At 47.0% G+C, this 26,304-nt stretch overlaps 1 protein-coding gene across 1 annotated transcript in view; it reads left to right on the forward strand.

Moving 5' to 3' along the window:
• The first annotated feature begins 249 nt into the window (after nt 1–249).
• Nucleotides 250–26,304, forward strand: part of Edaradd (EDAR associated via death domain) — a 49,518-nt gene continuing 23,463 nt past the window's right edge. The window contains exons 1-4 of the mRNA XM_021180847.2: nt 250–735; nt 12,914–12,972; nt 14,014–14,053; nt 20,706–20,764. Coding sequence (XP_021036506.1) covers nt 705–735; nt 12,914–12,972; nt 14,014–14,053; nt 20,706–20,764 — 189 coding nt within the window. The 5' untranslated portion in view covers nt 250–704. The remainder of the gene's footprint in view (nt 736–12,913; nt 12,973–14,013; nt 14,054–20,705; nt 20,765–26,304) is intronic.

The following is a 26,304-nucleotide window of genomic DNA, read 5'->3' on the forward strand; positions in this document are numbered from 1 at the left end:
GCTTTTTCCTTCAGAGGAGTGAACCAGAGACCTCAAGACTGACTTTTCTTCCCGCTCCTTTGTGTACTGCTCACCCAGGAGGTCAGGCAGTAACTAATGCCAAAGAAACATCAAATTAGAAAGTGCTAGCGTGTGCGGTCATGCCGCCGTTCAGGCTGCCTGAAGATTAGGAAACTGTTCAAACATCAAATCGCCGGCAGGCGTCTCAGCCCGGGCCTGTGCAAGGAGCACGCTGGGAGTGCTTTGGTGTCCCAGCTGAGGACGAGATTAGGAACCGGGAAAGCCACCCGCGCGCGCGTGTGGCAGCCAGGGGAAGACTAGCTGAAAGGCTCTCCCAGTTGCGATCGCGTGGGACCCCCGTGGTAAGACCAGGGTTCTACGCCCTAGGTACCAGCAGGGCAAGTGCTCCGGGGGCCCCTCGGTGTCCTCTCGTGCCCAACCGCAACCCACGGAATCCTCTCCAGTGTTCTGGAGAGACTCGCGCCGGGAAGGGGCTTTGCTAATTGCAGGAAGTGAGCACGAGGAAGAAGTGGCAGAGATCAAGAAGAGGAAAGGGGAGGAGGAGCAGCAGCAGCAGCAGGGCAGAGCGCAGACAGAGTCGCGCATTGCCACAAGAGGTTGGGTCCCTGCGATCCTGCTGTTCTCAGGGGTCCTAGAGACTGTCCACCCCTGCTCGAACACTCATCTGTCCTCTCCTGGTCTTCATGGCTTCTCCGGATGACCCTCTGCGCTCAGGTAAAGTGGCAAGGTGCCGCGCCCTCGCTTGGGGTGTGACCACCAGCTGGATTTATGAGACTGAACTTCAGTCATCCCCTGGGAGCGGTTTTTTTTTTTTTTTTTTTTTTGGACACCAGGGCGCCAGATGTGTGTCAGGCTGGATGGGAACAGCTGCGGCATGCGTCTTACCTCTCCCAATCCTACCCCTGTGCTTGCCCCTCTGTGAGCAGCAGCTGATCGCTCGCTTCCTGCACACTGCAAGGTGTGCGTGGTCCCTCTCCCCACGCGGAGGCCGGGCCGAGCGCTTTTGTTCTGGGCCACGCGGGTGCCTGGTTGAAACAAGTCAGCCAACCTTTGATAGAAAAGAACATAGGAGGGAGGATTCTTCACCCCTTTCCTTCCAGGCTCTCCCTTGCTTTCCACTCACACATTTTCTTGTTCCTCTTCTCCCTCCTAGCTTCACTTTGCTGAGATGTGTTTTTGCTTCTGTGCAAGTCTTAACCTCTCTGAGCCACTATTCAACTATTATACTGTCCACAGAGCCACGAGGCTGAGCCCACATGCGCAATCCCCACCTGTGGAGGTCTCTAGTCCCCGTAGTACATTAAAAATGTGCTTTGATATCTGAGGTCAGAATCTAGAATTTTCTATCGCTTCTCCCTGCATTTAAGGAAAATCCCTTTAAACGTCAACGTCCAGGAATCTCTTCTGTCCTCCTGTAATCTAGCTACAAACTCCATCGGTGTTTGTGGATGAAAGGATGATATGTCCCTTTGAGTACGATAGGTCTTTCTCTGGTTTTGGTGAGGTTGGACACTCTGGTAAGAGCCACACAGAACCAGACCAGACTGCTGGGATCGATGTGATTGCTTGTGTTTCGTATTTCATTTCTTGAGCTGGAGTAGGGACGGAGTTCAAGGGCTCAGCTCTGATTACCGGCTTGACCTGACAGAGAAGATACCATGTCTGGCAGTGGCCAGAAGCTTAAGCCCAGTGGCCATTCTGATTTGGCATCTTGGAAGTGCTGGTTTGGGAAGGGGACTGTTTACTAGTGACATCAAAAAAAGAACTAAATTATTCAAACGTAGCACGCCCCACAGGTTATCAGGTGAACTGGCCAACCCTCACATTGTTTGCAAGAACAGAAGGGGACTTAAGGGGACAATTCTCTCATCGGGCACCTGCTGCTATGTATAACACTGTCCTCCTTGTGCTGAGGACTATATGAATAAGATGTCAAGGGGTGTTTGGGACTGATTTTAGTCATGATGGTCCCAGACTTAGTAAATAATACTGGATTCAAGAGATGGAGAAGAGGAGTTCATTGGATAAGGATACAGGTAACATTTGCCTCTCAGCCGGACTGCATCAGAGAAAATGGGGGCAGGGCCAGGCGTGGAAACCAACCAGTTCAGCAGTAACACCAGCATAAAAAGCCTCCGGGAGAGGGGGGTTGCTGAAGAGGTGGCTCAGTTAGTGAAGTGCCTGCCAAGCAAGCATGAGGTTTTGCATTCTGATCTCCAGCACCCAGGCAGAGTGGTACTCATCTGGAGCCCCAGTGCTCAGAGGACTGTTTGAGTTAATCCCTGGAGCTCACTGGCCAGCCAGCCAAAGCAACTTGATGTGTTGCAGGTTCAGTGAGAGCCTGTCTCCAAAAAATAAAAAAAATAAAAAAATAAATGTGGACAGAGGTTAGGGAAATGGCTCTTTGAGCAGGCAGAGAAAGCTTGCTGTTCAAGCATGAGAACCTAGGTTCTCATCGGAGTTTAAGGTCTCAGTACCTACATAAAAATGTAGCCATGGCACCCATGCCTTCAATGCTAGGGCTGTGGCGGGTGGGGTGGAGAGGTCTCTGGGGCTTGCTGGCCACCAGCTTAGTTCCAGGTTCAGTGAGAGGCCCTGTCTCAAGAAGTAGAGAATGATAAAGCATGACACTTGGCATAGTCCTCTGTCCTCCATACAAACACATGCAAATGTCGGCATACATGTACACATACATTGGACACACACACAGTAATTGAGAAAGACACCCAAAGTTGACTTCCCGTCTGTACACACATGTGCATGAGCACCTGCACATGTGTGCACTGTACCTATGTGATCATATACACATAAGCACACACACACAAAGCCATGTGTATGTGCTGGTAGATATATGAACTTAGGAGACAGTTACAGCATTATAGGACTAGAATTGCAGCTACGATCTTAATTAGCTTGGCCCATCTAGAACAAATGCTCACAACCTGTAGTAAAGGGAGCATCAAATCAAATCTCTATGTGTGAACTGATGTCCACAGAGGGTGTCCTGTAGGCAATCTATCTCTCACTTCACTAAGTACAACCCAAACCTCTATCTAGGTGAACTCTTCAGGGTAAGATGGAATGGGGCTCCCCACAAAGAGGTAGGAGGCTTCCTTTAGGGGATCCCTTTGGCAGAGAATGGTGAAGAACATAATTCAGGCCTGGGAGATGCTAAGAATATTCCATCCCATTCTGGGAATCTATCAATCAAAAAGGTTTCTCCATGTTACACAGATCTTGACACATGTGTACTTCCTTCTACCTGGCTCTTCCATTTCTCAAGTGCAAACACAGCCAGTGCTAAGGAGTTCAAAGGCCAATTGAAGATTTCACCTCTCTACCTCAAACCATGCTCTACACCTATATCTACATTTATACATTGATGCATGCTTCCTGTCAATGGTCATATTCGTCCATCCTACTTAGACTCAGTTCTGGACGAGTTCTCAGACCACCCATCCTAGCACATCCTTACTCATCCCATCAATACCTTTTGTCACTTGCTTAGGTGTGACAGTCACACTGCCTTCTGTCTTTCCTTTGAAAGGCTCCATGTGCTTCCTGGCCTCTGATCCTGGGAAGATTGTTTCCACTTCCTGGAAAGCTCTCTGCATCCTTGGCTGCCCACTACCCCCTGCTTCTCAGAGATGACCTGGACTCAGCCCAAGATCACTCTCAACTCTTCTGAAACCTTCCTTTCACTATTACAAGATTCTGCTTGGCCACTGTTACTATCTCCATTGGAAAGTGAGCTCTATCTAGAACCCATGTCTGTCTTGCCTATATCTCTTCCCTGACTCCCACCACACTACTGAGTACACACAATGCCCTGTGTAAACACATTTCACTCCCCTGAGTGGAGCTACGAATGGATGGATGATGAAACAGAATTTATGGCAATTGCTTCAAACCGTGGGGCGGGGTGTTGTCTTTCTATATTTGTCCCTGAGGAACGTATTCATCAAGTAAAACGTGTCAACTGAGTTTATCTTGCAAAGGGAAAAAACAAACCAACCAACCAACCCTGTTTCTTCACTTACATAGTTGAGATGTATAGCTCAGTGGTAGAGTGCACTTGCTTGGTGTGCATGTGGCCCTAGGTACAATTCTTCATCTGTTTCTGTCTCTCTCTCTCTGTCTCTCTCTCTAACACAGACACAGACATATACAGACACAGAAAGAAAGAGAAATGTTATTATGTTGTATTGTGAAGTTAACTAAGCTTTTAAAAGATTTATTTATTTTACTTTATGTGTATGAATGTTTTCCCTGTATGAACATATGTACCTGTGGAGATCATAAGAAATTGTCAGTTCCCTTGGAGCTGGAGTTATGGATAATTGTGAGCCCCTGTGTGGATGCTGGGAACTGAAGCTGGGTTCTCTGCAAAAGACTGAACCACTGAACCATCTTCCCAGGGCGTGACGTTAACTTTTTAAATTATTTTATGTGTATGTGCACGGGTGTTTTGCTCCTATTTATGCATACTACTTGTGTGCTTGGTATGCTCAGAAGCAGAGGACAGCAATGAATCCTCTGGAACTGGAGTTACAGATGATTGTGGGCTGCCGTGTGAGTGCTGAGAACTGAACCCAAGTCCTTTGGAAGAGGAGAGGGTGCTCTTAACCACAGAGCCATCTCTCCAGTCCCCATGAAGTAAATTTAACACAAACAAACAAACAAATCAACCTCCATTTTGAAGAGCTTCACAAGGTGCTTGAGGTCCCAGGGAAAGACGATGGCAGTGATGGTGAGGCGTAGCTGTCAACCTCAACCGCCATCACTCATCGACCATTGTCTGTCAAATGGACTAAAATCTGGCCGTTCATGTTATGTGGCTATCAAGGCAGAATGTCCAGCTGAGGACACCTTCTTACATAAGCATCATGGTAGCAGAGTACAGTCATGTAGATTTCCCTTTGTTCAAGGTCCCACTGTCCCTGTGCATATTCTGTGGAACTCTAGTCCTGGTCCTGGCCATCAGCCAGGAGGTGTCTCACCTGTCCTCAGCCCTTCTTCAGCCTCCTATATGTATGCACGGGTTCTGGTCGAATCCAGGGTGAACCACTTCCATAATCAGCTGTGTGTACAAAGCTGGTTCTGCCTGCTACTTTCTCCAGCCCCACCACAAGAAGCAAGTGTGTAGTGAGTGGGCATCTGAGATTTTCCTGTCTCTCACTCTGTGGAGTTTCCTAATGTGTCCTTCATCTTATTTTCCTTTTGTTCCAGTCCTGGTGTGTGTGTGTGTGTGTGTGTGTGTGTGTGTGTACTAGAAATGGATGTTGTGGCCTTGCACATGCTGGGCAAGTAGTTTATCTCTGAGCTACATCCCCAGCCCTCAGTTTACTTTTTGTGAGGCAGGGTCTCTTTAAGTGGCACACCGATCTTGAATTCAGAATGACAAGCCAGCACTCCTAGGCCTGCTTCTTTTATTTACAATGCTTCCTAACTTTTCATAACTCTCCCACTTCTGAATTTCCCTGCCACAGCCTTTCATCTCTTCCCTGATTGGTTGGATTCTTGTCACTGGGTCAGTAGGGAAGGCCATTCTCCAAGGACCCCCTAGGAACACACTGGCTTGACACAGGCCCCTTCCCTGGCTGGTTCAGTCAGACAGAAGAGAAGGGAGCTGTCAGCACCTTCTGCGGCTTTGAGCGTGTCTGTGATCCGGAATCTTTACAAGCAGGGATGACAACAGCTGTGGGTGAGCGAAAGCTTAAGGGGGAATAAAAAGAAAGATAGAAAAGAAGAAAAAAAATAAACTTGCTCTTAAAATCCCAAGTTCAAAGAGTTGCCCTCAGTTCGGCACAAAGGGCCCCACTCTTGCCTGGGGAACTGGGAACTGAACATGATTCCTGCTTATTTTCTCCAAACAGACATCTTTGGGGGATATTTAAAGTTCCTGAGACCAGAATGTGGTAGGTAAAGGGAGATGTCACTTTGTTCTTGTTTTGGACACTGCAGCTGGGTTCCTCATAAAGAGGCTTTGGGGTGCTAAGTACCCCCCCCCATTCTCAGGATGACTCTGGATGTGAGGTCAGAGCCCCAAGTTGAGGATGAGTAGATAAGAGCTGATGTTACAATGATTAAGTCCTTGGGGAGAGGGGGAGGGAGGCAGGATTGGAATGGGGAGTAGGATGTGAACTGAACTGTGACCCTTGAAAAGGCATGTCAAAGTCCTAACCCCATCATGTCAGGAGATGAGATACTGACTTCAACACTGGTACCTCAGAACACAACCGTTTTTGAGCACAGAGTTTTTACCAAGGCAATCTAGTGGAACTGGAGTCCTAAGAGTAGATCATTTGCCAATATGGGGCCAGTGAGATAGCTCACTCACAGGTAAAGGCACTTGCTGCGCAAGCCTGGTGACCTGAGTTTGATCCCCTAAACCCAGGTAAAGATGGAAGGAGGGAACCAGCTCCATAAAGTTGACCTCCACTCTCCACATGTGTATGATGGTATGTGAATGCTCACACAATAAATAATAAATACATATTAAAAATGAAAAGCTTTATTGAAAATTAATAAGACAAGTCTGGGCATGATGACTCCAGCTGAGTCTGTCTGGTAAACTAGGTCTAAGCCCCTTCTAAAATGTTCTGGTGCAAAAACAAACAAACAAACAAACAAACAAACAAATCAGACAACCTAGAGGTCTTAGATTCAAAGCCTGCCTCTTCCGCATATGGGGAGAGCTCACACTGGGGAGAGCTCACAATGGGGAGAGCTCACACTGGGGAGAGCTCACACTGGGGAGAGTGCACACTGGGGAGAGTGCACACTGGGGAGAGTGCACACTGTGGAGAGTGCACACTGGGGAGAGCTCACACTGGGGAGAGCTCACACTGGGGAGAGCTCACACTGGGGAGAGCTCACACTGGGGAGAGTGCACACTGGGGAGAGTGCACACTGGGGAGAGTGCACACTGTGGAGAGTGCACACTGGGGAGAGCTCACACTGGGGAGAGTGCACACTGGGGAGAGCTCACACTGGGGAGAGCTCACACTGGGGAGAGCTCACACTGTGGAGAGTGCACACTGTGGAGAGCTCATACTGGGGAGAGTGCACACTGGGGAGAGTGCACACTGTGGAGAGTGCACACTGGGGAGAGTGCACACTGGGGAGAGTGCACACTGTGGAGAGCTCACACTGGGGAGAGCTCACAATGGGGAGAGCTCACACTGGGGAGAGCTCACACTGGGGAGAGTGCACACTGGGGAGAGTGCACACTGGGGAGAGTGCACACTGTGGAGAGTGCACACTGGGGAGAGCTCACACTGGGGAGAGTGCACACTGGGGAGAGTGCACACTGTGGAGAGTGCACACTGTGGAGAGCTCACAATGGGGAGAGTGCACACTGGGGAGAGTGCACACTGTGGAGAGTGCACACTGGGGAGAGTGCACACTGGGGAGAGTGCACACTGGGGAGAGTGCACACTGTGGAGAACTCACACTGGGGAGAGTGCACACTGGGGAGAGTGCACACTGTGGAGAGCTCACACTGGGGAGAGCTCACACTGGGGAGAGCTCACACTGGGGAGAGCTCATACTGGGGAGAATGCACACTGGGGAGAGTGCACACTGGGGAGAGTTCACACTGGGGAGAGTGCACACTGGGGAGACCTCACACTGTGGAGAGTGCACACTGTGGAGAGCTCATACTGGCGAGAGTGCACACTGGGGAGAGCTCACACTGTGGAGAGCTCATACTGGGGAGAGTGCACACTGGGGAGAGTGCACACTGTGGAGAGTTCACACTGGGGAGAGTGCACACTGGGGAGAGCACACACACTGCAGAAGAGGGTTCTCATACCTTTCTCAGGCTTAGCTGAGGTTCTGTCTCACAAGCCACTTATGTGACCATGAAAGGTATGGTGTCAGGGCAGGAGAGATGGCTCAGAGGTTAAGAGCACTGACTGGCAGGGCGGTGGCACTTGGGAGGCAGAGGCAGGTAGATTTCTGAGTTAGAGGCCAGTCTGGTCTACAAAGTGAGTTCCAGGACAGCCAGGGCTACACAGAGAAAACTTGTCTCAGAAAAAAAGAAAGAAAGAAAGAAAGAAAGAAAGAAAGAAAGAAAGAAAGAAAGAAAGAAAGAAAGAAAGAAAGAAAGCAAGCAAGCAAGCACTGACTGTTCTTCCAGAGGTCCCGAATTCAATTCCCAGCAACCACATGGTGGCTCACAACCATCTGTAATGCCTTCTGATGCCCCCTTCTGGTGTGTCTGAAGACAGCTACAATGTACTCATATAAATAAAAATAAATAAATCAGAGAAAGAGAGAAAGCAGGGGTTCCTCTCATCCAGTTTAATTCTGATACTACATGGAGACATTAGAAGATTGCATAGATTGAGGGCTTGTCCCTAAGACTGCCACCTCCCCTAAGATCCCCTGCCCCATACTGGTGAGCTTGGGCCTCTGACAATTGCATGATGCTTGACCAGTCAGCTTAGTACTCACCTTTACTATTTTTTCTGTTTGTTTTTGTGGCACTGAGGATGGGACTTATTGCTCTATACAGAACTATCCATCCCTTCAACCCTTGATATGAGATGGATAAAGAGGGCGTGGTGGCACACACCTTGAATCCCAGCACTCGGGAGGCAGAGGCAGGTGGATTTTGAGGCCAGCCTGGTCTACAAAGTGAGTTCCAGGACAGCCAGGGCTGAGCCAACTGAGCCATTCCATCCACCCCAAATGCTTCTTTTTGAGTTTATGGGGAAATTTCATTGTAGGAGCTTGAATGAAGCCAAAAAAAACCAAAACCAAAACCAAAACCAAAACCAAAACCAAAACCAAAACCAAAAACAAAAAACCCCTGTATGTTGAAAACATGAGCTGACAAAGAGGCTACTCTAAAGCTGATAACCTGAGGTTTCCGCAGGAAGGCCTCAGCTCACATCGTCCTGGCCCTTTCCTAACCCCTCCCCCAGTAAGGGACTTTCTCAAACACAAGGTCAGAGAGTTTTTGTGCAGCTCCCAGACAGAGGTGGAAGACGTTGGCTTTGGGTGGCCTGCCTTGGGGAAGGGACTCTCAACCAGGATCTAAGGGGAGAAAACGATACATATATGTCAAGACATCACAGAGACTGTACACATTAGTGTGGTGCAGAGCAGACGTGAGGGAAGGAGAATTTCCAGCTATTTCTTCAGGTTGCAGGGCTGGGCACTTTTAGCTTGAAGGTGCCTTTCCCTCTGGGGGTCCCATAGTCACTGCCAGGGACTATTCTTTCATTGTCACTCTTTGTTGAGATAGAATCTGTTATATATAGCTCAGGGTGGTCTGTAGCTCGCTATGTGGCCCAAGTTGGCTTTGAACTCATGAGCCTCCTGCCTCCATTTTTGGCTGGCTCTCTTTAACTCCTAATATAACAGGTAATGGACAAGTGGTCCAGAGATTCTGAATGTGGTGTGGACTGAATCAGGGTGTTGAGGGTCTACGGGTACCCTTCCAGGTACCACACACACACACACACACACACACACACACACACATACACGCATGGGTTTGTCAGGTAGAACTCTCTAGAAGGAACTTGTGAGGGAAGAACATCAGCTAGTGTATCGGGCAGCTGCCGCAGGCTGATGGGTGATCTCAGCTTGTTTGGAGTGGTTGAGGCAACTCTGGGAAGGAAACTTGGCCAGACAGTGGGTGACAGCTGGGGCAGCGGAATGTCCCTATCACCCCAGAAAAGAAACTAGCTATGCCCTCTTTGGGGCTCACATATCCCCCCTTTCTGTTTCAGGCCCCTTGGTGCCCCACATCCCATCTGGCACTGGAGTGTTGCCTGTGGGTTCAACCTGCTGATACCCCGGGCTTGTAAAAACAAACATTTTCAAGCTTTAGATAAACGATTTGATTTTATACTTAATCATATTGTAAACATTCAACTTCAAGGCCTCCAGGTAAGGCTTTTCAGAAGACTTTCTACTTCTAGATCCGTCTCAAGTAACCAGGAACAGCCCTCCCCCACACAACCTCCTTGGCACACACAGCTCTGGGCCTGTGAGAACAAAAGCAGCAGAGCCTGACCTAAAACAGCTGCGGCGGGCGGGGTGGGGTGTTGGGGTGGGAGTGGGGGGAGAAGGCACTAGATCAGAGGTAGCATGTGGGGCACCACCATGGACCCAGGTCTGTGAACATGTTTGACAGACATAGGAAAAAGAACTCGAGCTGACTAATGTACAGCGAAGGCCAAGGCAGTCAGAGCATTTAGAATGAAAATGAGACAAGCCATAGAGGCTGAGGGTGTGGCTCAGCCGGGAGAGTGAGTGCTGGGCTCAAAGACCCTGGTTTCATCCCCAGCAACCCCCAAACCAGGAGAAATAACAAACTAATGTCATCCCAGCACTGAGGAGGTAGAAACAGGAGGATCGAAGTTCAAGGTCATTCTCCCCTACATCAAAAGTTCAAGGCCAGCTTGGACCCCAAACCAAACCAAACCAAAAATAACAACAAAGACCTGAACATACCTCTTTTTTAAAAAAAGATTTATTTATTATTATACATAACAGGCTGGCCTCGAACTCAGAAACCCGCCTGCCTCTGCCTTCCAAGTGCTGGGATTAAAGGCATGTGCCACCATGCCCGGCTACACATAGATTCACTGTAGCTCACTTCAGACACACCAGGAGAGGGTGTCAGATCTCATTATGGGTGATTTTTTGAGCCACCATGTGGTTGCTGGGATTTGAACTCTGGACCTTCAGAAGAGCAGTCAGTGCCCTTACCCGCTGAGCCATCTCACCAGCCCCTGAACATACCTCTTGTACCAGTTCACAGTGCACCTCTCCTGAGTTTTCTGGGAACTTCTTGAGCTTCAGAGAGCAAACCCGCAATAGGCCTCAAGTCTCCCAGACCAGCCTTCTCCTATCTCTGTCCTCAAGTGAGGTTCTGAGGAGCAGGAGGTCAGCTGCCCCGTGTGACCTCCAATGTCTGGACCGGTCTTGTGGCATCAAGGAAGTGGAGGACCTGAATTGAATTTTATGTCCCAGAGGAAGAGTCTAAGGCGTAGGCAGCTTAAAGCCCATCCAATGCCAACATCACGCTGTAGGCTTCATCTAAGGTTAGTTAGAGTCTCCCCCAAGGCACACCACAAGGCTTACCCAAAGTCAACAGGAGTGTAGATGAGGCTCCAGGCCTCAGACACAGGGCTGTGCACTATTGCCCTGCTTGCTTCTCATGGTGGCTGCTGGCAGCTGTGGGTGACATTGTTCCTTTCCCCAGCTGTCAGAGTCACTCCCTCCTCTTGTGTCCTTCTTTCCTCATACCTTTATTTATTTATTTACTTTTGAGACTAGCCTCAAACTCACATCCTCCTAACTCAGATCCCAAATGCTGGCATCAGCCACATGCCACCAATCCCAGAAGTTTAATTATAGGAGAACCCTTGTGCAGATGCTAATGCATGCTTCTAGACAAGCAGTTCTCAACTCGTGGGTCACTACCCATTTGGGGGTGTCAATAATCCTTTCACAGGGGCTGCCCGAGACCATTAGAAAACACAGACATTTACTTACGACTCATAACAGTAGCAAAATTACAAATTTTACAGTTGGGGGTCACCACGACAACGAGGGACTGTATTGAAGGGTCGCAGCATTGGGAAAGTTGAGAAAAGCCGTTCAAGACCATTTCAGTCTGTCTCAGAAACAGGCCGTTTTCCCCCATGTGCAGGTAGGGGCCTATGGTTAATGCTGAGAACTGCCCTCTATTGTTCTTCCATGTTAGTCACTGAGGAAGGGCCTTCCCTTCATTCGCTGAGTTAGTCTGGTTAGCCAGCTTGCTCTGAGGATCCTCTGTCTCTGCCCTTTCAGGGATGGGACGTCAAGCCTCTACTGATTGGGGTGACAGCAGCTATACTGAGTGGTTTTTATGAGAGTTCTGAGGGACTTAAACTTCCATCCTCGTGCTTCCATGGCAAATGATTTATCTGCTGAGCCGCCTCTCCAGTCTAAGAAAGCTTAATGTTTAAAAATATTTTTTAATTAGATTTGTTTATGTGTATGTGTGTTTTTAAGGCGTGTGTGTGTGTGTGTGTGTGTGTCTATGCCTGGTACCTGCAGAAGCCAGAAGAGGGTATTAGATCCCCTTGAACTGGAGCTATACATGGTTTTGAGCTTCCAATTGGGTGCTGGGAACCAAACTGCAAGAGGCTCAAGTGTTCCTCAGCTACTGAGCCATCACTCCAGCCTCCTAAAAGGACTTTTTTCTTTAAATACAAAAAACCCCAACAACAACAACAAATCAAAAAGCAAGTCACAGAGACTAGTAAATTCAAAATTCAGAATAAAATCCTTAAATAAAGTTACATCCAATTAAACAAGTAGAGGCGTTGGTACCTGGGGAGACATTTTGGGGAGACATTTGGTCAGTAAATGCTTTGAGGCCCTAACTTTGAACCCTAGAACCAATGTACAAAAGCCAACTGTGGTAGTGCCTACTTGCAACCCAAGCACTAGGGAGGGGCCTAATCGGTGAGTTCCAGGCTCCTGAGAAAACCCAGCTTATAAAATAAGAAGGCAGATGATTGCTACAAACTACACCTCAGGTTGTCCTTTGGCCTAAACACATATGCACAGACTTGCAGGGATTGGTATGATATTTGTATAATTTGTCATTGGTTCTAAGTCCCAGTATTTGAACATGTTTATAAGTAACTTGTGTTTGTTTGTTTAGAAGTCCTGGGCATTGTGGTTTTGTTTTTTTCTGTTTCTTCTCCTTGCTCTCTTCCTTGAAGTAACATGAGCAGGTCTCTCTTGACCATGCACATGACTGAGAGTCCATTTATATTGCTCAGAAAAGGCAGCTCATGCTGATGGGAAAATGACAGGGAAGGCCTCATTTGTGTTTTTGTCTCAGCGACCATCCTGTCCCTTTGTATCTTCCCAGATCACATGGCAAAGGAGCCAGTGGAAGACACGGACCCCAGCACTTTATCCTTTGCCATGGTAGGTGGCAAGTCCTGACTCTTTATGCCTTGCTAGGTCACACGGTGCTCACCAAGGATTTCCAAGGGAGATCAGAAACTCCAAAGTGAGGTTTTCCAAAGATACATCTTATATATGGCATCCACTGTGGCGTCAGCATTTCCAGGCCAAAGAGCAGTGTTAGGTCTTCTGTTGGGGATGCGATTCCATGAGCAGAGTGCCCACCCAGCATGTGTGGAACCCTGGGCTTAATCCCGGCATGACCTAAACTCAGTAAGATGCTGCATACGTGCAATCCTAGCACTCTGTAGGTGGAGGCAGGCGATCAGTAGTCCACAGTCATCTTCAGCTAGATAGCAAGCTTGAAGCCAGCCTGGGCTATATGATACCTGCTCTGAAACAGCAGCAAAATCGTGTTAGGTCCCTTTCTTGCTTCACGCAAACCAAGTGATCTTCCTAGATGTTCCTAGGTCTTTGGTGTTAACTTTTAATACTGTCTATTTTTAGTTAACTTCCTTTAAACACTGAAAATATCTAACATGAAATCCTGTCCCAGGATTCAAACCCAGGACAGGGAGTCTACAGTAGTAATTATTGCCCAAACACGTGTGTGTGACATGACCATCACAGAAGTGCAAGAAGAAGCATACACTCTAAGAATGTACCAAGACAAACTCTGAGCATAACGCTGCAGGAAGTTGGGAGGAAGAATAGCACAGCAGAGAAGAGAGGAAGTGTGGTTTAGTGGTTAGAGCCAAGGAAGTTAAGAGGGGGATTATTCTGTTTCATGTTCCAACATTAACCTGTAGACTCTGACATCAGCTCAGAAGAAAAACAGTGAGTCAGGCCTGCTGATAAGTCTGAGGCTAAAGCCCTGGAAGGTTTAATTTTGCTTCATGCTGCAATCCTGGGGACAGCTCCTGGGGCCTTATGCATGTGAGGCAAGCCGATGAGCTAGCTTTACCCCAGCCTGCCTCTGAAACCCAACACAAAGCTCTCTGTTCACTTTGATCTCAAAACTGACATTTAAAAATAACTCTCTGCTTTTGTCCGTTTCTGCAGTCAGACAAGTATCCCATTCAAGACACCGGCCTCCCTAAAGGTAAGAACAGTTAACATAAGGACGTCTACTTGTGACTAATTGAGTATCAGGAACAAAGCGCTACTCAAAGTGCAGTTTCCCTTACTGAAGATAGTAAAACAGAAATGGACCAGTAACTTAGGTTGAGACTAGCTACACAGTTATCCTTAGAAATGAACTTTCTAATTAAGATGGATCAATCGTTTTATACCAGATTATACATTTGAACTTCATATGGTGTAATCAACAAGCTCTCCACAAAGCTGCCAGGTTCTATGTTCAAATAATGTAAGGGACTCAAATTTGTTTAAGAAGGAGAAGGGGAGGAGTTGGGTGAGGTGACTTATACCTGTAATCCTAGCATTTGGAAGGCTGAGACAAGAGACTGCTAGGAGTTTGAGGTCAGCCTGGGCTACGTAATGAGTTCTAGGCCAGCCTGAGCTATAGAGTGAGACTTTTTCTAAAAACCAAAAGGAAAAACAAAGGGGAGGGGAGGAGAAGGAGGAGGGAGAGGAGAAGATATTGAAGGAAAAGACTTATTAGTTCAGGGGTTTCAAGGGGCTTTTGGAGCCACACATTTACAGGAGCTCCTGGCTCAGCCCTGGGCCTCGTGACTCTGCTGTCTTGCTCTTGGGCAGGATTTTCTGCTGAGGAAAGAAAGAGGACCTCAGCATCACCAGCACACCATCATACTGTTCAAGACGGTGGTGGGCAGAGAGCCTCTCCAGAACCGTGATGCAGGCAGGCAGTGGGGGTCATAGTCCCATCTCTGAACCAGTATTACCATCAAGAAGATAGGGAAGCAGGTGGTGGTGGTGCACACCTTTAATCCCAGCCCTTAAGAGGCAGAGGCAGGCAGTTCTCTATGAGTTCAGGGCTAGTGAGTTCCAGGACACCCAGGGCTACATAGAGAAACCCTGCGAAGAAGAAGAAGAAGGAGAAGGAGGAGAAGGAGGAGGAGGAGGAGGAGGAGGAGGAGGAGGAGGAGGAGGAGAAGGAGAAGGAGAAGAAGAAGAAGAAGAAGAAGAAGAAGAAGAAGAAGAAGAAGAAGAAGAAGAAGAAGAAGAAGAAGAAGAAGAAGAAAAAGAAAAAGAAAAAGAAGAGGGGGAGGAGGAGGAGGAGAAAGATGAAGAAAAAGAAGAGGAAGAGAGGGGGAGGGGGAGGAAGGAGAATGTGAGTTAGCTCAAGCTCCAACTAGGAAAGGCTTACAGTAGATTTTATTGAAACCCCAGTAATGTTCTGTGGCCAGACAAACACTAAGAGATTCTTGTCAGGCTAGAAAGTCACCCCCAAGGTTATCTTTTGTAATCCACAGCCTCAAATTCAAACATGGTAAGGATCAGAAAGTGGACAGACCCTAGCCTTTTGTGGCTCAGTCCCATGGGGTGAGTGCAAAGCCATCATGCTTGTATATCAGAACACTGACCTTGTACCTGTGGACAATGCAGAGATAAGGGCACAGGGACAATCAGATCATCCCAGCTCCAGAGGAGGCAGGGAGGGCACCTGGCTGCTTCGTCTTTGTGCAGAGGCAGCCTATGGAACCCCTGCCCAGGTGGCCTTCCTGATATGACTCTGATAGTGAGAACAGAGGAGAGCTTCCCCCCAGGGCCCCCAGTGGGTAAGTCCAGGTTTCAGCCAAGGCACTGCTCTCTCCCCTCTCTGGCATCAGACTCTCCTGTCCCTTGGTGTGATACCATTAACATGTCAGTCCTTTTCTAAGTGACTGTGGGAATGGGGGAGAGGCCAAAGCCTGGCTTGACCACAAACTATGGCTGTGTTTGGCAGGTTTTCAGCAAGCTCCCTTGCCCTGCACCCTCTCCACTGATAACCTGTTCCTCATCTAGTGCTTGAATTTTCTAGCTTAATTAATTGTTAAAGTCAACACACAAAGTGATGAGTTTCATCATGGCAATGCCTTACATATGTGTCATTATACTTTAATCTAATTTTTCTCCTCCCTTGCTGTCTCACCCCATGCTTCCTCTAGTTAATTGGCTTCCCCCCCGCCCAAGATATTCCCTCTCAATTTCACGTCACATATATTTTATTAACCTCCTCCGTATACCCCACGCACACCTGTGGCACTCACCCTCAACATAGATAGATAGGTAGATACATACATACATACACACACACAGATACATAGATACATAGCTAAATTTTTTTCCCAAAGAGTTGAATGTGGTATCATATGCTTATATTCCATTGCTGAGGAAATGGAGACAAGCATATCTTTCTTGTCTTGCTGGCCAGCCAGTCTAGCCCACCCAGCACACACACGCACACACATGTGGATGCACAGATACACACTTTTTAAAAAAGAATTCAACAAAGGAGATCCAGGTTTCTGGAGCCTGTTCTAAGGAGCATGAGCATGGGACAGGGGTGGAGGGAGCGCTGGCCAAAACCCCGCAGAAATCAGGTTAGCATTGTCAAGCAGAATGGCCTAGAGGGTACACTTGGATATGTGTTATAAAGATCTTTTCTTCTTTGCCCTTGAATGTGATTTCCTGTTTTGAAAGGAAAAGATCACTGCTTAGCAACCCGATCCTACACCTGAAATATGGTCAGGTTGCTCCTAGAATCTGAGCTCTATACCACTTTCATTTGAGCCCCGCCTTGTGCCTTCACAGGAAGCATGACTTTGAAGGCACACAACAGACCTTCCCTTTGTTCTGTGCCACAGGAAATAATATAAAGTGCATAATTTTTAAATACTCCAAATAAGTGCACGATTTGGAGGTAAATGAATCTTGGTTAGAAGCTTTATTAAAGTTTCAATTCAATAATAAGGCAATTCAATTTCTGCTAGGGTTTCCCTTCATTTCTCGAATGAGGACACCACGACCGTTAGAGGTTTCTAATAGTTTTCTCATGGAATTTGGTTTTTTTGAAGAGAGGGGAGTGGACGAGGACAGCCTGAGGGGGAGTAAAAATGAAGTATAATGATACTATGTAGAATGCAGTGTGACGAGGCTTATGCAGGAAAATGTGCTATGGTGACAGCTCCTACTTTGTACGCTGACTAAAAGAGTTAATAAAGGGTTTGGAGAGAAGGTTCCGTGCACAAAGTGCCTGCTGAACAAGTATAAGGACCAGAGTTCACATCCCTAGTACTCATAAAAGACCGCCGTAGGGATTTGAACCTGCTAACCTAATACCAGCTGGTGGAGCGGAGAAGCCAGCCTCATTGAAATACTGAGTTCTGGTCCAGTGAGAGACCCTGCCTCGAGAGCAATAAAGCAGAAAGAAGACACCTCATGTTAACCTTGGGCTTCCTCAAATGAAGAAATAAACAGACAGACAAATAATTTTTTAGAAAGAGGGTTATTTTTAGAAATATAAAATCCATATAAAATAATTTAAGAGACTAATTTGTGGACCTAAAAATAATCTAAACTGCAATCTAATTATATTAAGTATCAGCTAGGATTCTGGCATTCCAGTAAATTGGGGGTGTCTAGTTTACTTAATACTAGAGTCATGGGTAATTAGCTTTAACAATTTCCCTACGGTTGAAAAAGGCCTCAAAACTCATTTTCCTAAATAGGTTAGGCAAGCTTCCTAGCATCTGTTATCCTGTCACGAGAGAGAGGCTTACGAGACCTACATTATTCGAGAGTGGCTTAGAGCTATTCTTTCATGCAGGCCAAGCTCCAGTGCTTTTGAATGCTGTGGTTTAGCTGTAAGTCATGTGGAAATCTAGGGTAATTTCAGCGATCAGTATATGATTTATCACACCTGCTTTCTCATCTGGGACAAAGGCACGGCTCCCTCCAGAGTCAGCCCCTCGCTCTGGGTCCACAGGTTTCTGCAGTGTGTTCTGCTGGGTCTCTTCTCCAGCAGCTCTGCTTGACTTCCACGAAACTGGGGACTGGGTTAGCTACTTTTCTTGTTGCGAAGACCAAATCCCTGACAAAAGAAGGCTTTAATTTGCTTAAAGTGTCAGGATCCAGTTATTCACGGTGGAGAAGGCACAGCACAGGGGTGTGGCACAGCTGGCCACATTGCATCTGTAGTCAGGAAGCGGAGAGAGAAAACATCTGGCACTTAGCCTGTTTCTCCTCTGGTTTCTGTCCAGGACAGCAGCCCATGGGGTGGTACTGCAGTCATTTAGGGCCCTTCTTCATCCGCAGACCTTTCCCGACAAATTCTCATGAGCACACTCAGAGGTGTGTTTACATGAGATTACAATTCAGTCAAGTTGACAAAGAAGCTCTTCAGGAACCTCCTGACTTCTCACAGAAACTGCCAACTTGAGCATCCTGATGAGAACGTGTCTTCCTGTCACATTTGAAATGTGTTTGGGAAAAATAGTTCCTATTTTTCAATGAGTGTTCACAGCAGAAGACACCTGCACACAGATAAGCCCTCATATAAATCAAGGAAATTTTGGCTGGCTTGTTGGTACAGGCCTGCATACAAGTTACTTAGGAGGCTGAAGCAGGAGGAGGGAGGGTTCAGGGCCTGCTTAGGTTAGATAATGAGGTCAAGGCTATTGTGGGCAACTTAGTAAGATGCTGTCACAAACACAGTAAACAAAGGAGCCTAGAGACAAGCTCAGTGGCCCAGCATTTGCTAAGTGTGTTTGAGGACCTTACTTGGTTTAACCCACAGCCCCAAACAAACAAAAAACCCTGATTATTTTCTTTGGAGTGCCTCTCTTTTACTGTTCAAAAAATGTTGCCGGGCGTGGTGGTGCACACCTTTAATCCCAGCAATCGGGAGGCAGAGGCAGGTGGATTTCTGAGTTCGAGGCCAGCCTGGTCTACAGAGTGAGTTCCAGGACAGCCAGGGTTATACAGAGAAACCCTGTCTCGAAAAAAAAAAAAAAGTCATAGTAAATTAAAGATGCAAGGGCTGATGGCTCAGTGGTTAGGGATGCTTGCTGCTCTTCCAGAGGACCTGAGTTTGCTTCCCAACACCCACATCAGGCGGCTAACAACTGTCTGTAACTTCAGCTCCAGGGGATCTGACACACCCTTCTGCCCTCTGAGGACACCCACATTTACACAGACAGAGACACACACACACACACACATGCAAATAAAAATTCAATAAAATCTTTTTTAAAATGTAAAACGCAAAGAAAATGAGGTAGATTGAGCCTTTTATTTTATTTATTTTATTTATTTATGAATCTGAGTGTACGTGCATGTAGGGAAACACTTACTGCTGACATTGCATCCCTAGCCCAGGGAATTTGAACTTTGCTAAGGCTCCCAGCATACACATTTCATTTAATTTTTTTTTCTTTTTTTACTGTGATGCTGGGGACCCTTAGGCATGCTATGCTAGGCAAACACTATGCTGCTGAGCCACTTCCTCCCAGCCTCTGGGACGTTCATTTTACAACCTCAGCATCCCCCACATGTAGCCGCTGTAAGGAACAAACCCTCAATGGTCCTTCCTCCAGGGACTAGTCATGGGTCTCCTCGGTCTGGCCTCCATCCAGTTGAGTACTTTTGTTTGTAGCTTGGGTGGGGCCATCCGACTCCTCAAGGGTAAGACTTGCTCTTTGGGTATGGAAGCCACAATGCTGAACCAAGGGCAGGTGTACTGGCTGGGATAGCATTGGTAGCCAATGCTCTGCCTCTTTGCTTTTTGGATCAGCGCAGGGTCCTCAGACTGCCTAGGCTGTGGTGATGGAAACAGCCATGAAGGGACAGGCAGGTCATTACTCTTCACTGAATCACATTGACCAAGGTGGCTTGAGAAAGCCTTCCCTTCTGTGAGCTTCCTAAAAGCTGCACCTCATCGGGGACATTGCTGCACAGTCACAGATCACATCTAGAACAAACCCACGTACAGATGGCTCATGTGACCAACAGGCACTGGACAAACCAGAGGATCCTGTAGAACCCAAGCAGTGGCCAGTCAAGGTACTATGCTGACTCCTATAACAAGTGGGTATCCAGAGACTAACCTGCCAGGCCCCCTCTCTAGCTACTCAACGATAGTTTTCATCCTGGGACAAGAGAAAGCCTCATTGTCCCACATAAGTTCAAGTCGGCCCCAGACAGCCTTCACCAGTGAAGTTAGTTAGTCAAGAGTGGATAATCTATTCTCAGCAAATGTCCTTGGTCATGGTCTGGTCTATTCTATTGATCAGGAATCTGATTCTATTGATCAGGCATCTATTGACTGCCTTCTCTGTACCCCATTGATGAAGGTGGGTTGATGGGGCTAGCCAAACACATGGTACCTGGTTGGACAGAGGAAATGGGATGTAGTAGAGCCTCATATGTCTGTAACCTGGGGAACAAGGACATCTCAGAGTATATAGAGCCATACCAGACTGCACTTAGGAACATGGGACACTTGGAGTATGGGCTGTGAGAGTCAAGTTCTGTGGAATCTCCACAGTGGGGTGTCTCTAGCTCCCTGAAAAGGCTATTGCCTTGTTTGAATAACTCTTCATGCTGGTAGTGACTGGAATCCTCCCTCTCCAACACCAACAGAGTCATGCTCACTCCTCCCAAGAGGAGCATTACGTAGCTGGGTGAAGAGTTGAGACCTGAATTTGTCCTTGTTCAAATCCATCTCAATTTTACCACCATCGAGGCAGCTCTTATACTGCTGAGTTTTAATTGTATGTCTTAGAGCGGAGTGTGTGTGTTCCTTACTAAACTGTCTATTGTTCTTCCTTCACACCCCTCCCCCACCCCAGCTAAAGAGTGTGATACAGTCAATTCCAACTGTCCACCAAATCCTGATGACCAACCTCAGGTAAGAAGCATTTTAACTATTTGTTAAACTGTAACTACCTAGGACTTTTATAAGAATGAACTGAAAAGCATTAAAGATAAAACCGAGGATGGGTGTACGGGGGGGGGGGGGGGGGAGCAGGCCCTAATCCCTGCATTCAGAGTACAGAGACGAAAGCATCCGGGCTTGAAGATCAAACCATGCTATGAGAGATCCTTCTCAAAAAACAGAAAGTGAGCTGGGATGGTGGCCTCTTGAGTAATGTGCTTGCTTTGCTTCACAAGCATGGGAGACAGAGTTTAGATCCCAGCCACACCCCCCACCCACACCCCCCGCCGTGTTAATGCAGGTAGATGTGGTGGGCTGCCTGTAGTCCCAGGAACACCAGGTCCCAGGACTAGTGGGATTGCTCTGAGAGCAAGTGAGAAGCCTTTGATACACAGGATGAAGGGAGGTGGCAGGGGAAAGGGACAGGACCCTGAATGTCAAGCTCAGGCCCTGTCTCAAAAAATAAAGGTGGGGAGTGCCTGGTCCCTTGCTCACACCTGCTCGTGTTCTCCACGCTCACTAGCAGAGTTGCTTACAGCGAGCCTCCTGAGCTGCAGTTACAGCATTGTGTATGTCAGGGTGCACACGTTTAAGACATGTTAAGGCCTGTGCCTTCTCACACCAAGCTGAGCCCTAGCAAGTTTTGCTTGGCGATGCTTTAAAAAACAACACAACAGCCAGCCAGGTGGTGGTGGCACACACCTTTAATTCCAGCACTTGGGAGGCAGAGGCAGGTGGATTTCTGAGTTCAAGGCCAGCCTGGTCTACAAAGTGAGTTCCAGGACAGCCAGGGCTACACAGAGAAACCCTGTCTCGAAAAAACAAGCAAACAAACAAACAAACAAACAAAAACCCAACACAGCGTTTTAAGGAAGAGCTAGAAAAGGCCTTGTCGGGCAAAGGACTGAAGATTAAGGTGGGCTGAAGTGTGTTGGAGGTTGGACTGATAAACAGGAAAGTAGCTTCTCTTGGTAGTGGGGAAAAAGAAGTGTTAGCAGGTATTGAAGACTTTAAGGCCTCCTGCACTTTGAGAACAGAGGGTCTAATTGTTGGGCTGACTAACTCTGGCTATTTTTCATTCAGGGAAATAACAACCCACAATCAATTATTTTCCTAGAATTGAACTTAGGTGCACAGGAGAATGGAGTTGGAAGTACAGAGATTTCCCACCTAACACCTTGCCCACATACGCAGCCTCCCACACCCCAACATCCTCTGCCACGGTGGCACAGTTGTCACTGCCAGTGCACCCACACTGACACGTCATAGCTGCAGGCCAGTGTGCTCGTTAAGTTCATTCTGGGTGGTGTGCATCCTGTGGCTTTGACCAAATCACTAATGCCAGGCACCCACCATTGAACGCTCACAGGGGGTAGGTGCACTGGAAATCCTTGGTGCTCAGCTGCTCTCCCCTGGCAACCTCTGACCTTTTCCTCCTTTCTATGTCTTGTCTTCCTCAGAATGTTAAAGATGAGATTATACCATAGGAATTCTCGCCCTTAGTAATATGCATTTAATCGTCTCTGTCTCTTGTTGGTTCATATTCCATTGCTTTCTTTGTGTGTGTGTGTGCTGTGTGCTGTGTGTGTGTGCTGTGTGTGTGTATGTGTGTGTATATGTGTGTGTGTGTGTGTGTGTGTGTGCTGTGTAATATTCCAGTATCTGGATATACCACTAATCATCTATTTTCCTACTAAAGGATATCATGGTTGAAAGAAGTAAATCATTTTGCTCCATTTTAAGTATGGGATGTGTTTAGAGCTTGTCAAAGAGTCATAGATACATAGGAGGCACTAGGCCCTTGCTTCCTCTAGCTGGTCACTGGTACCAGCTTGTCCAGATGATGGCAGTTTATCCTGGGTTGAAAGGTTACAGGGATCCTGGTACATGGATGAGCCATAATCAAAAAAGGAAGGAATTTCAACCCTCGGGTTATATATTAGATAAACCTTTGCATCCAGAACCAATAGGATGGGAAATTGGGGTAGGGTGGGGGGATGCTCTGCTAAATGAGTACTGAGACTGTCGTTCTCCGGAGTGCCAGACTATGGAACAAAGGAGACAGAGCTTTTTGGAGGTCAGAGTCTTTAAAAAGGACTGTTCTGCCCTAAGTCAGTGGTGCTAGCCATTTTTGCCTTTTCTCTGGGCTGATGGCAGTTTCTACAGAACTTGCAAAATAAAAACTACTTCACTGTCTTTAGTCTCTCACATTTGTCAGGTCAGAGTGAAGGTCTTGGGTCCCACAGTGGATGCCTCGAAATTCTGCCACTTAGGAAAAATTGGCTCTGAGCGTCCTTGTGAAGATTTGGGAGTAAGTGTCCAGGAGGGTGCCTGCTGGTTCACAGGGCGAGAAAGTTCAGGGGGTTTTTTTGTTTTGTTTTTTTAGTTTTTTGTTTTGTTTTGTTTTGTTTTGAGACAGGGTTTCTCTGTGTAGCCCTGGATGTCCTGGAATTCACTTTGTAGACCAGGCTGGCCTCGAACTCAGAAATCCACCTGCCTCTGCCTCCCAGCCCCACCCCCGAGTGGAGTGCTGGGATTAAAGGCGTGCACCACGCCCGAAAGTTCAGCTTTGTAAGAAGCCACAGTGTGGCTTGCAGAGTGACAGCTTCCTTCTGAGCTCTCACCAGAAGCCAATACAGTCCAGCTGCCTCACGTTCTCTAGCAATTGCCTCTCAGGATTTGCGTTTCTGTGAGGACAGTGATGTGGGTGGAGTTGTTTAATATGCGAATTTTCTGTTTGTACATTTTATTTTATATGGAGTGTTTAGGGATTTTGTTTATATTTTAAAGACGTACTGATGTGTGTGTTTTGTATTTTATGTGTGTTTTGCCTACATGGGTGTAAATATACCAAGAGCATGCCTGGTCCCTGCAGAGGCCAGAAAATAGCTTAGGATTCCCTGGAGCTGAAATTACAATTCTGAGCTGTTGATCCATTTCTCGAGCCCTAGTTTGACTGTTTTTATATTGGTTCTTTGTCCTTATCGTTGTTGGGTTTTCAGGGTTCTCTGAATATTTTAGATAGTTCATTATTCAAAGTATCTTTTGCAAATATTCTCTGCTGGTGTGTGAGTGGTCTTCTGGCCCCCTCCCCCTTTTTTTTGAGATGGTCCTTTACAGACATTGAGCAGACAGTATGATTAATGAATCCAGTCTGTAGGGTCTTTCTTCTAAGCATTGCGCCTTTAGAGTTGCACAGAAAAAGCCGTCAGCACACCTCGATCGTGCAGATTTTCTTCTAAGAGTTTTACAGTTGCATGTTTTACCTGGTGGTCTGTAATCTGTTCCAGGTTTGTGGAACATATAAGGTCAACGTTTCACATCCTCGGTCATTAGTTGACAGTGTTTACATATGTGTATTTCTGTCACCGCACTCTCTTCCTGAGTAGCTTGTCAGGGCAGCCACTGAGATCTCTTTTGCCCCCTCTTTCCAGCTCCCCGCACCTCGTGATTTCCACTGAAACAATTCATCTGAGACCCACAGAACATAGTGTAGAAGACAGGTCGGGTTTACTATAGAATGAAGTGGGCCATGCTTAAGGGTATAAAGGAACAGTGGCCTCAGGGGCCACTGAACATGGATATGCTCTTACAAGTGACCACAGGACAGGCCACCACTGTGCCAGCCTACATGTTGACGTAAACTTTATGCTCTTATTTAAAAGCCTCTAGAGCACACAGCTTTCCTGGAGGGCATTTACCTATCTAGGTGTTTGGCAGGCCATTTGAATCACTATTTTGTTTATTTCTTTTAATTAATGAATCCTACAAAATGATAGGACCAGAAAGACATTTCAAAATATAATTTGTTTTTGTTAATCGTCCTTCCTTCTCCCCGTCCCCCCTTGTGCCTCCCCACCCCCATCTTTCTTTTTCTACTTTCAAATCACCTGTGTTCTCTTACCCTCCTCTCTTTCATAAGGGAAAGGACAGTGGTACCTATTTGTTCTTTACCTGAAAACCTCCAGAAAGGCAATGACCTTGGGTTGGGGCTGGGATCCCACTGGTAGAGCCCTTTGTGCCATGTAGAAATCTCTGGGCCCCATCCCACAACCACAGGAAAACCAGCATGGTGGCACTCACCTGTAATCGCTTCCCCTGGGAGATGGAGACTGGAGGACCTGGAAGCTCAAGGTCATTGTCAACTGCAAAGTGAGGTTGGGGAGACCCTGAAAAACTCAAGACCCTGTCTGCTTTGGTGGGTGGGTGCGTGGGGGATACATCCTATAATCCTCTTGACTGTTTAGAACATCGAGGCTCTACCCAGGTCTAGAGATCATTCAAATCCCCGTTTTCTGACGCATGATTGGAACCTTGCAGTTCCCGTTCCTGGTTTTATAAGGCCACGATGCTGAAGCCTGGCCTCAGATGAGATTCCTGGAAATACCACGCTGTCTTGATAACTGTAGCTTGACAGTGAGTTTTAGAGCTAGGCAATCGCAGCCCACTCCTTTCCTCCAACTGATTATTCTGAATGGGGAGAAGTACACTTTCTGTATCAACTGATCAGGATTCAAAAACGCTCGCAAGGGCTTTGTGTTGGATTGAATTGACTCTGTAGATCACCTTGGGAAGAACTGACAGCCTGTGTCAATCATTGCTGCTTGTGATTTTTTTATAAATGGTAGACACCATGCTCTTTAGAGACCTCCTCTACACTCCTGTGTGTGGCCTGACTTCTTACAGTCCTGGCTATATAGTCCAGTATGTTTTGCAAACTCTACATGATGACCCTGGGATGAAGGCCACATGGATTTATTAAATCTTTACCAGATTTTCTACTAATGACAAAAATACAGTATAACAGAATAGAAAAATGGGCTATCCATGAGATTATTCCACTGATACCCATGTAGTACTTTCTAGTAAATGAAAATCTAATTTTACTTCAATTATACATTATTCTAGACTCATATACATATACAAGGTGGCATCACCTATTGTAAATTTGACCTAAAGAGTTAGTAATGGCCTGTGGTTGACCCAAGCTCTTTTTTTTTCCATTTTTTTAATTAGGTATTTAGCTCATTTACATTTCCAATGCTATACCACAAGTCCCCCATACCCACTCCCCCCCCACTCCCCCACCCACCCACTCCCCACTTTTGGCCCTGGCGTTCCCCTGTACTGGGGCATATAAAGTTTGCAAGTCCAATGGGCCTCTCTTTCAAGTGATGGCCTATTAGGCCATCTTTTGATACATATGCAGCTAGAGACAAGAGCTCCAGGGTACTGGTTAGTTCATATTGTTCCACCTATAGGGTCGCAGTTCCCTTTAGTTCCTTGGGTGCTTTCTCTAGCTCCTCCATTGGGGGCCCTGTGATCCATCCAATAGCTGACTGTGAGCATCCACTTCTGTGTTTGCTAGGCCCCGGCATAGTCTCACAAGAGACAGCTATATCTGGGTCCTTTCAGCAAAATCTTGCTAGTGTATGCAATGGTGTCAGCGTTTGGAAGCTGATCATGGGATGGATCTCTGGATATGGAAATCACTAGATGGTCCATCCTTTCGT

Source organism: Mus caroli, unplaced genomic scaffold (genome assembly GCF_978045245.1).
Source record: "Mus caroli unplaced genomic scaffold, Mus_caroli_1 scaffold_15, whole genome shotgun sequence".
NCBI lineage: Eukaryota > Metazoa > Chordata > Mammalia > Rodentia > Muridae > Mus > Mus caroli.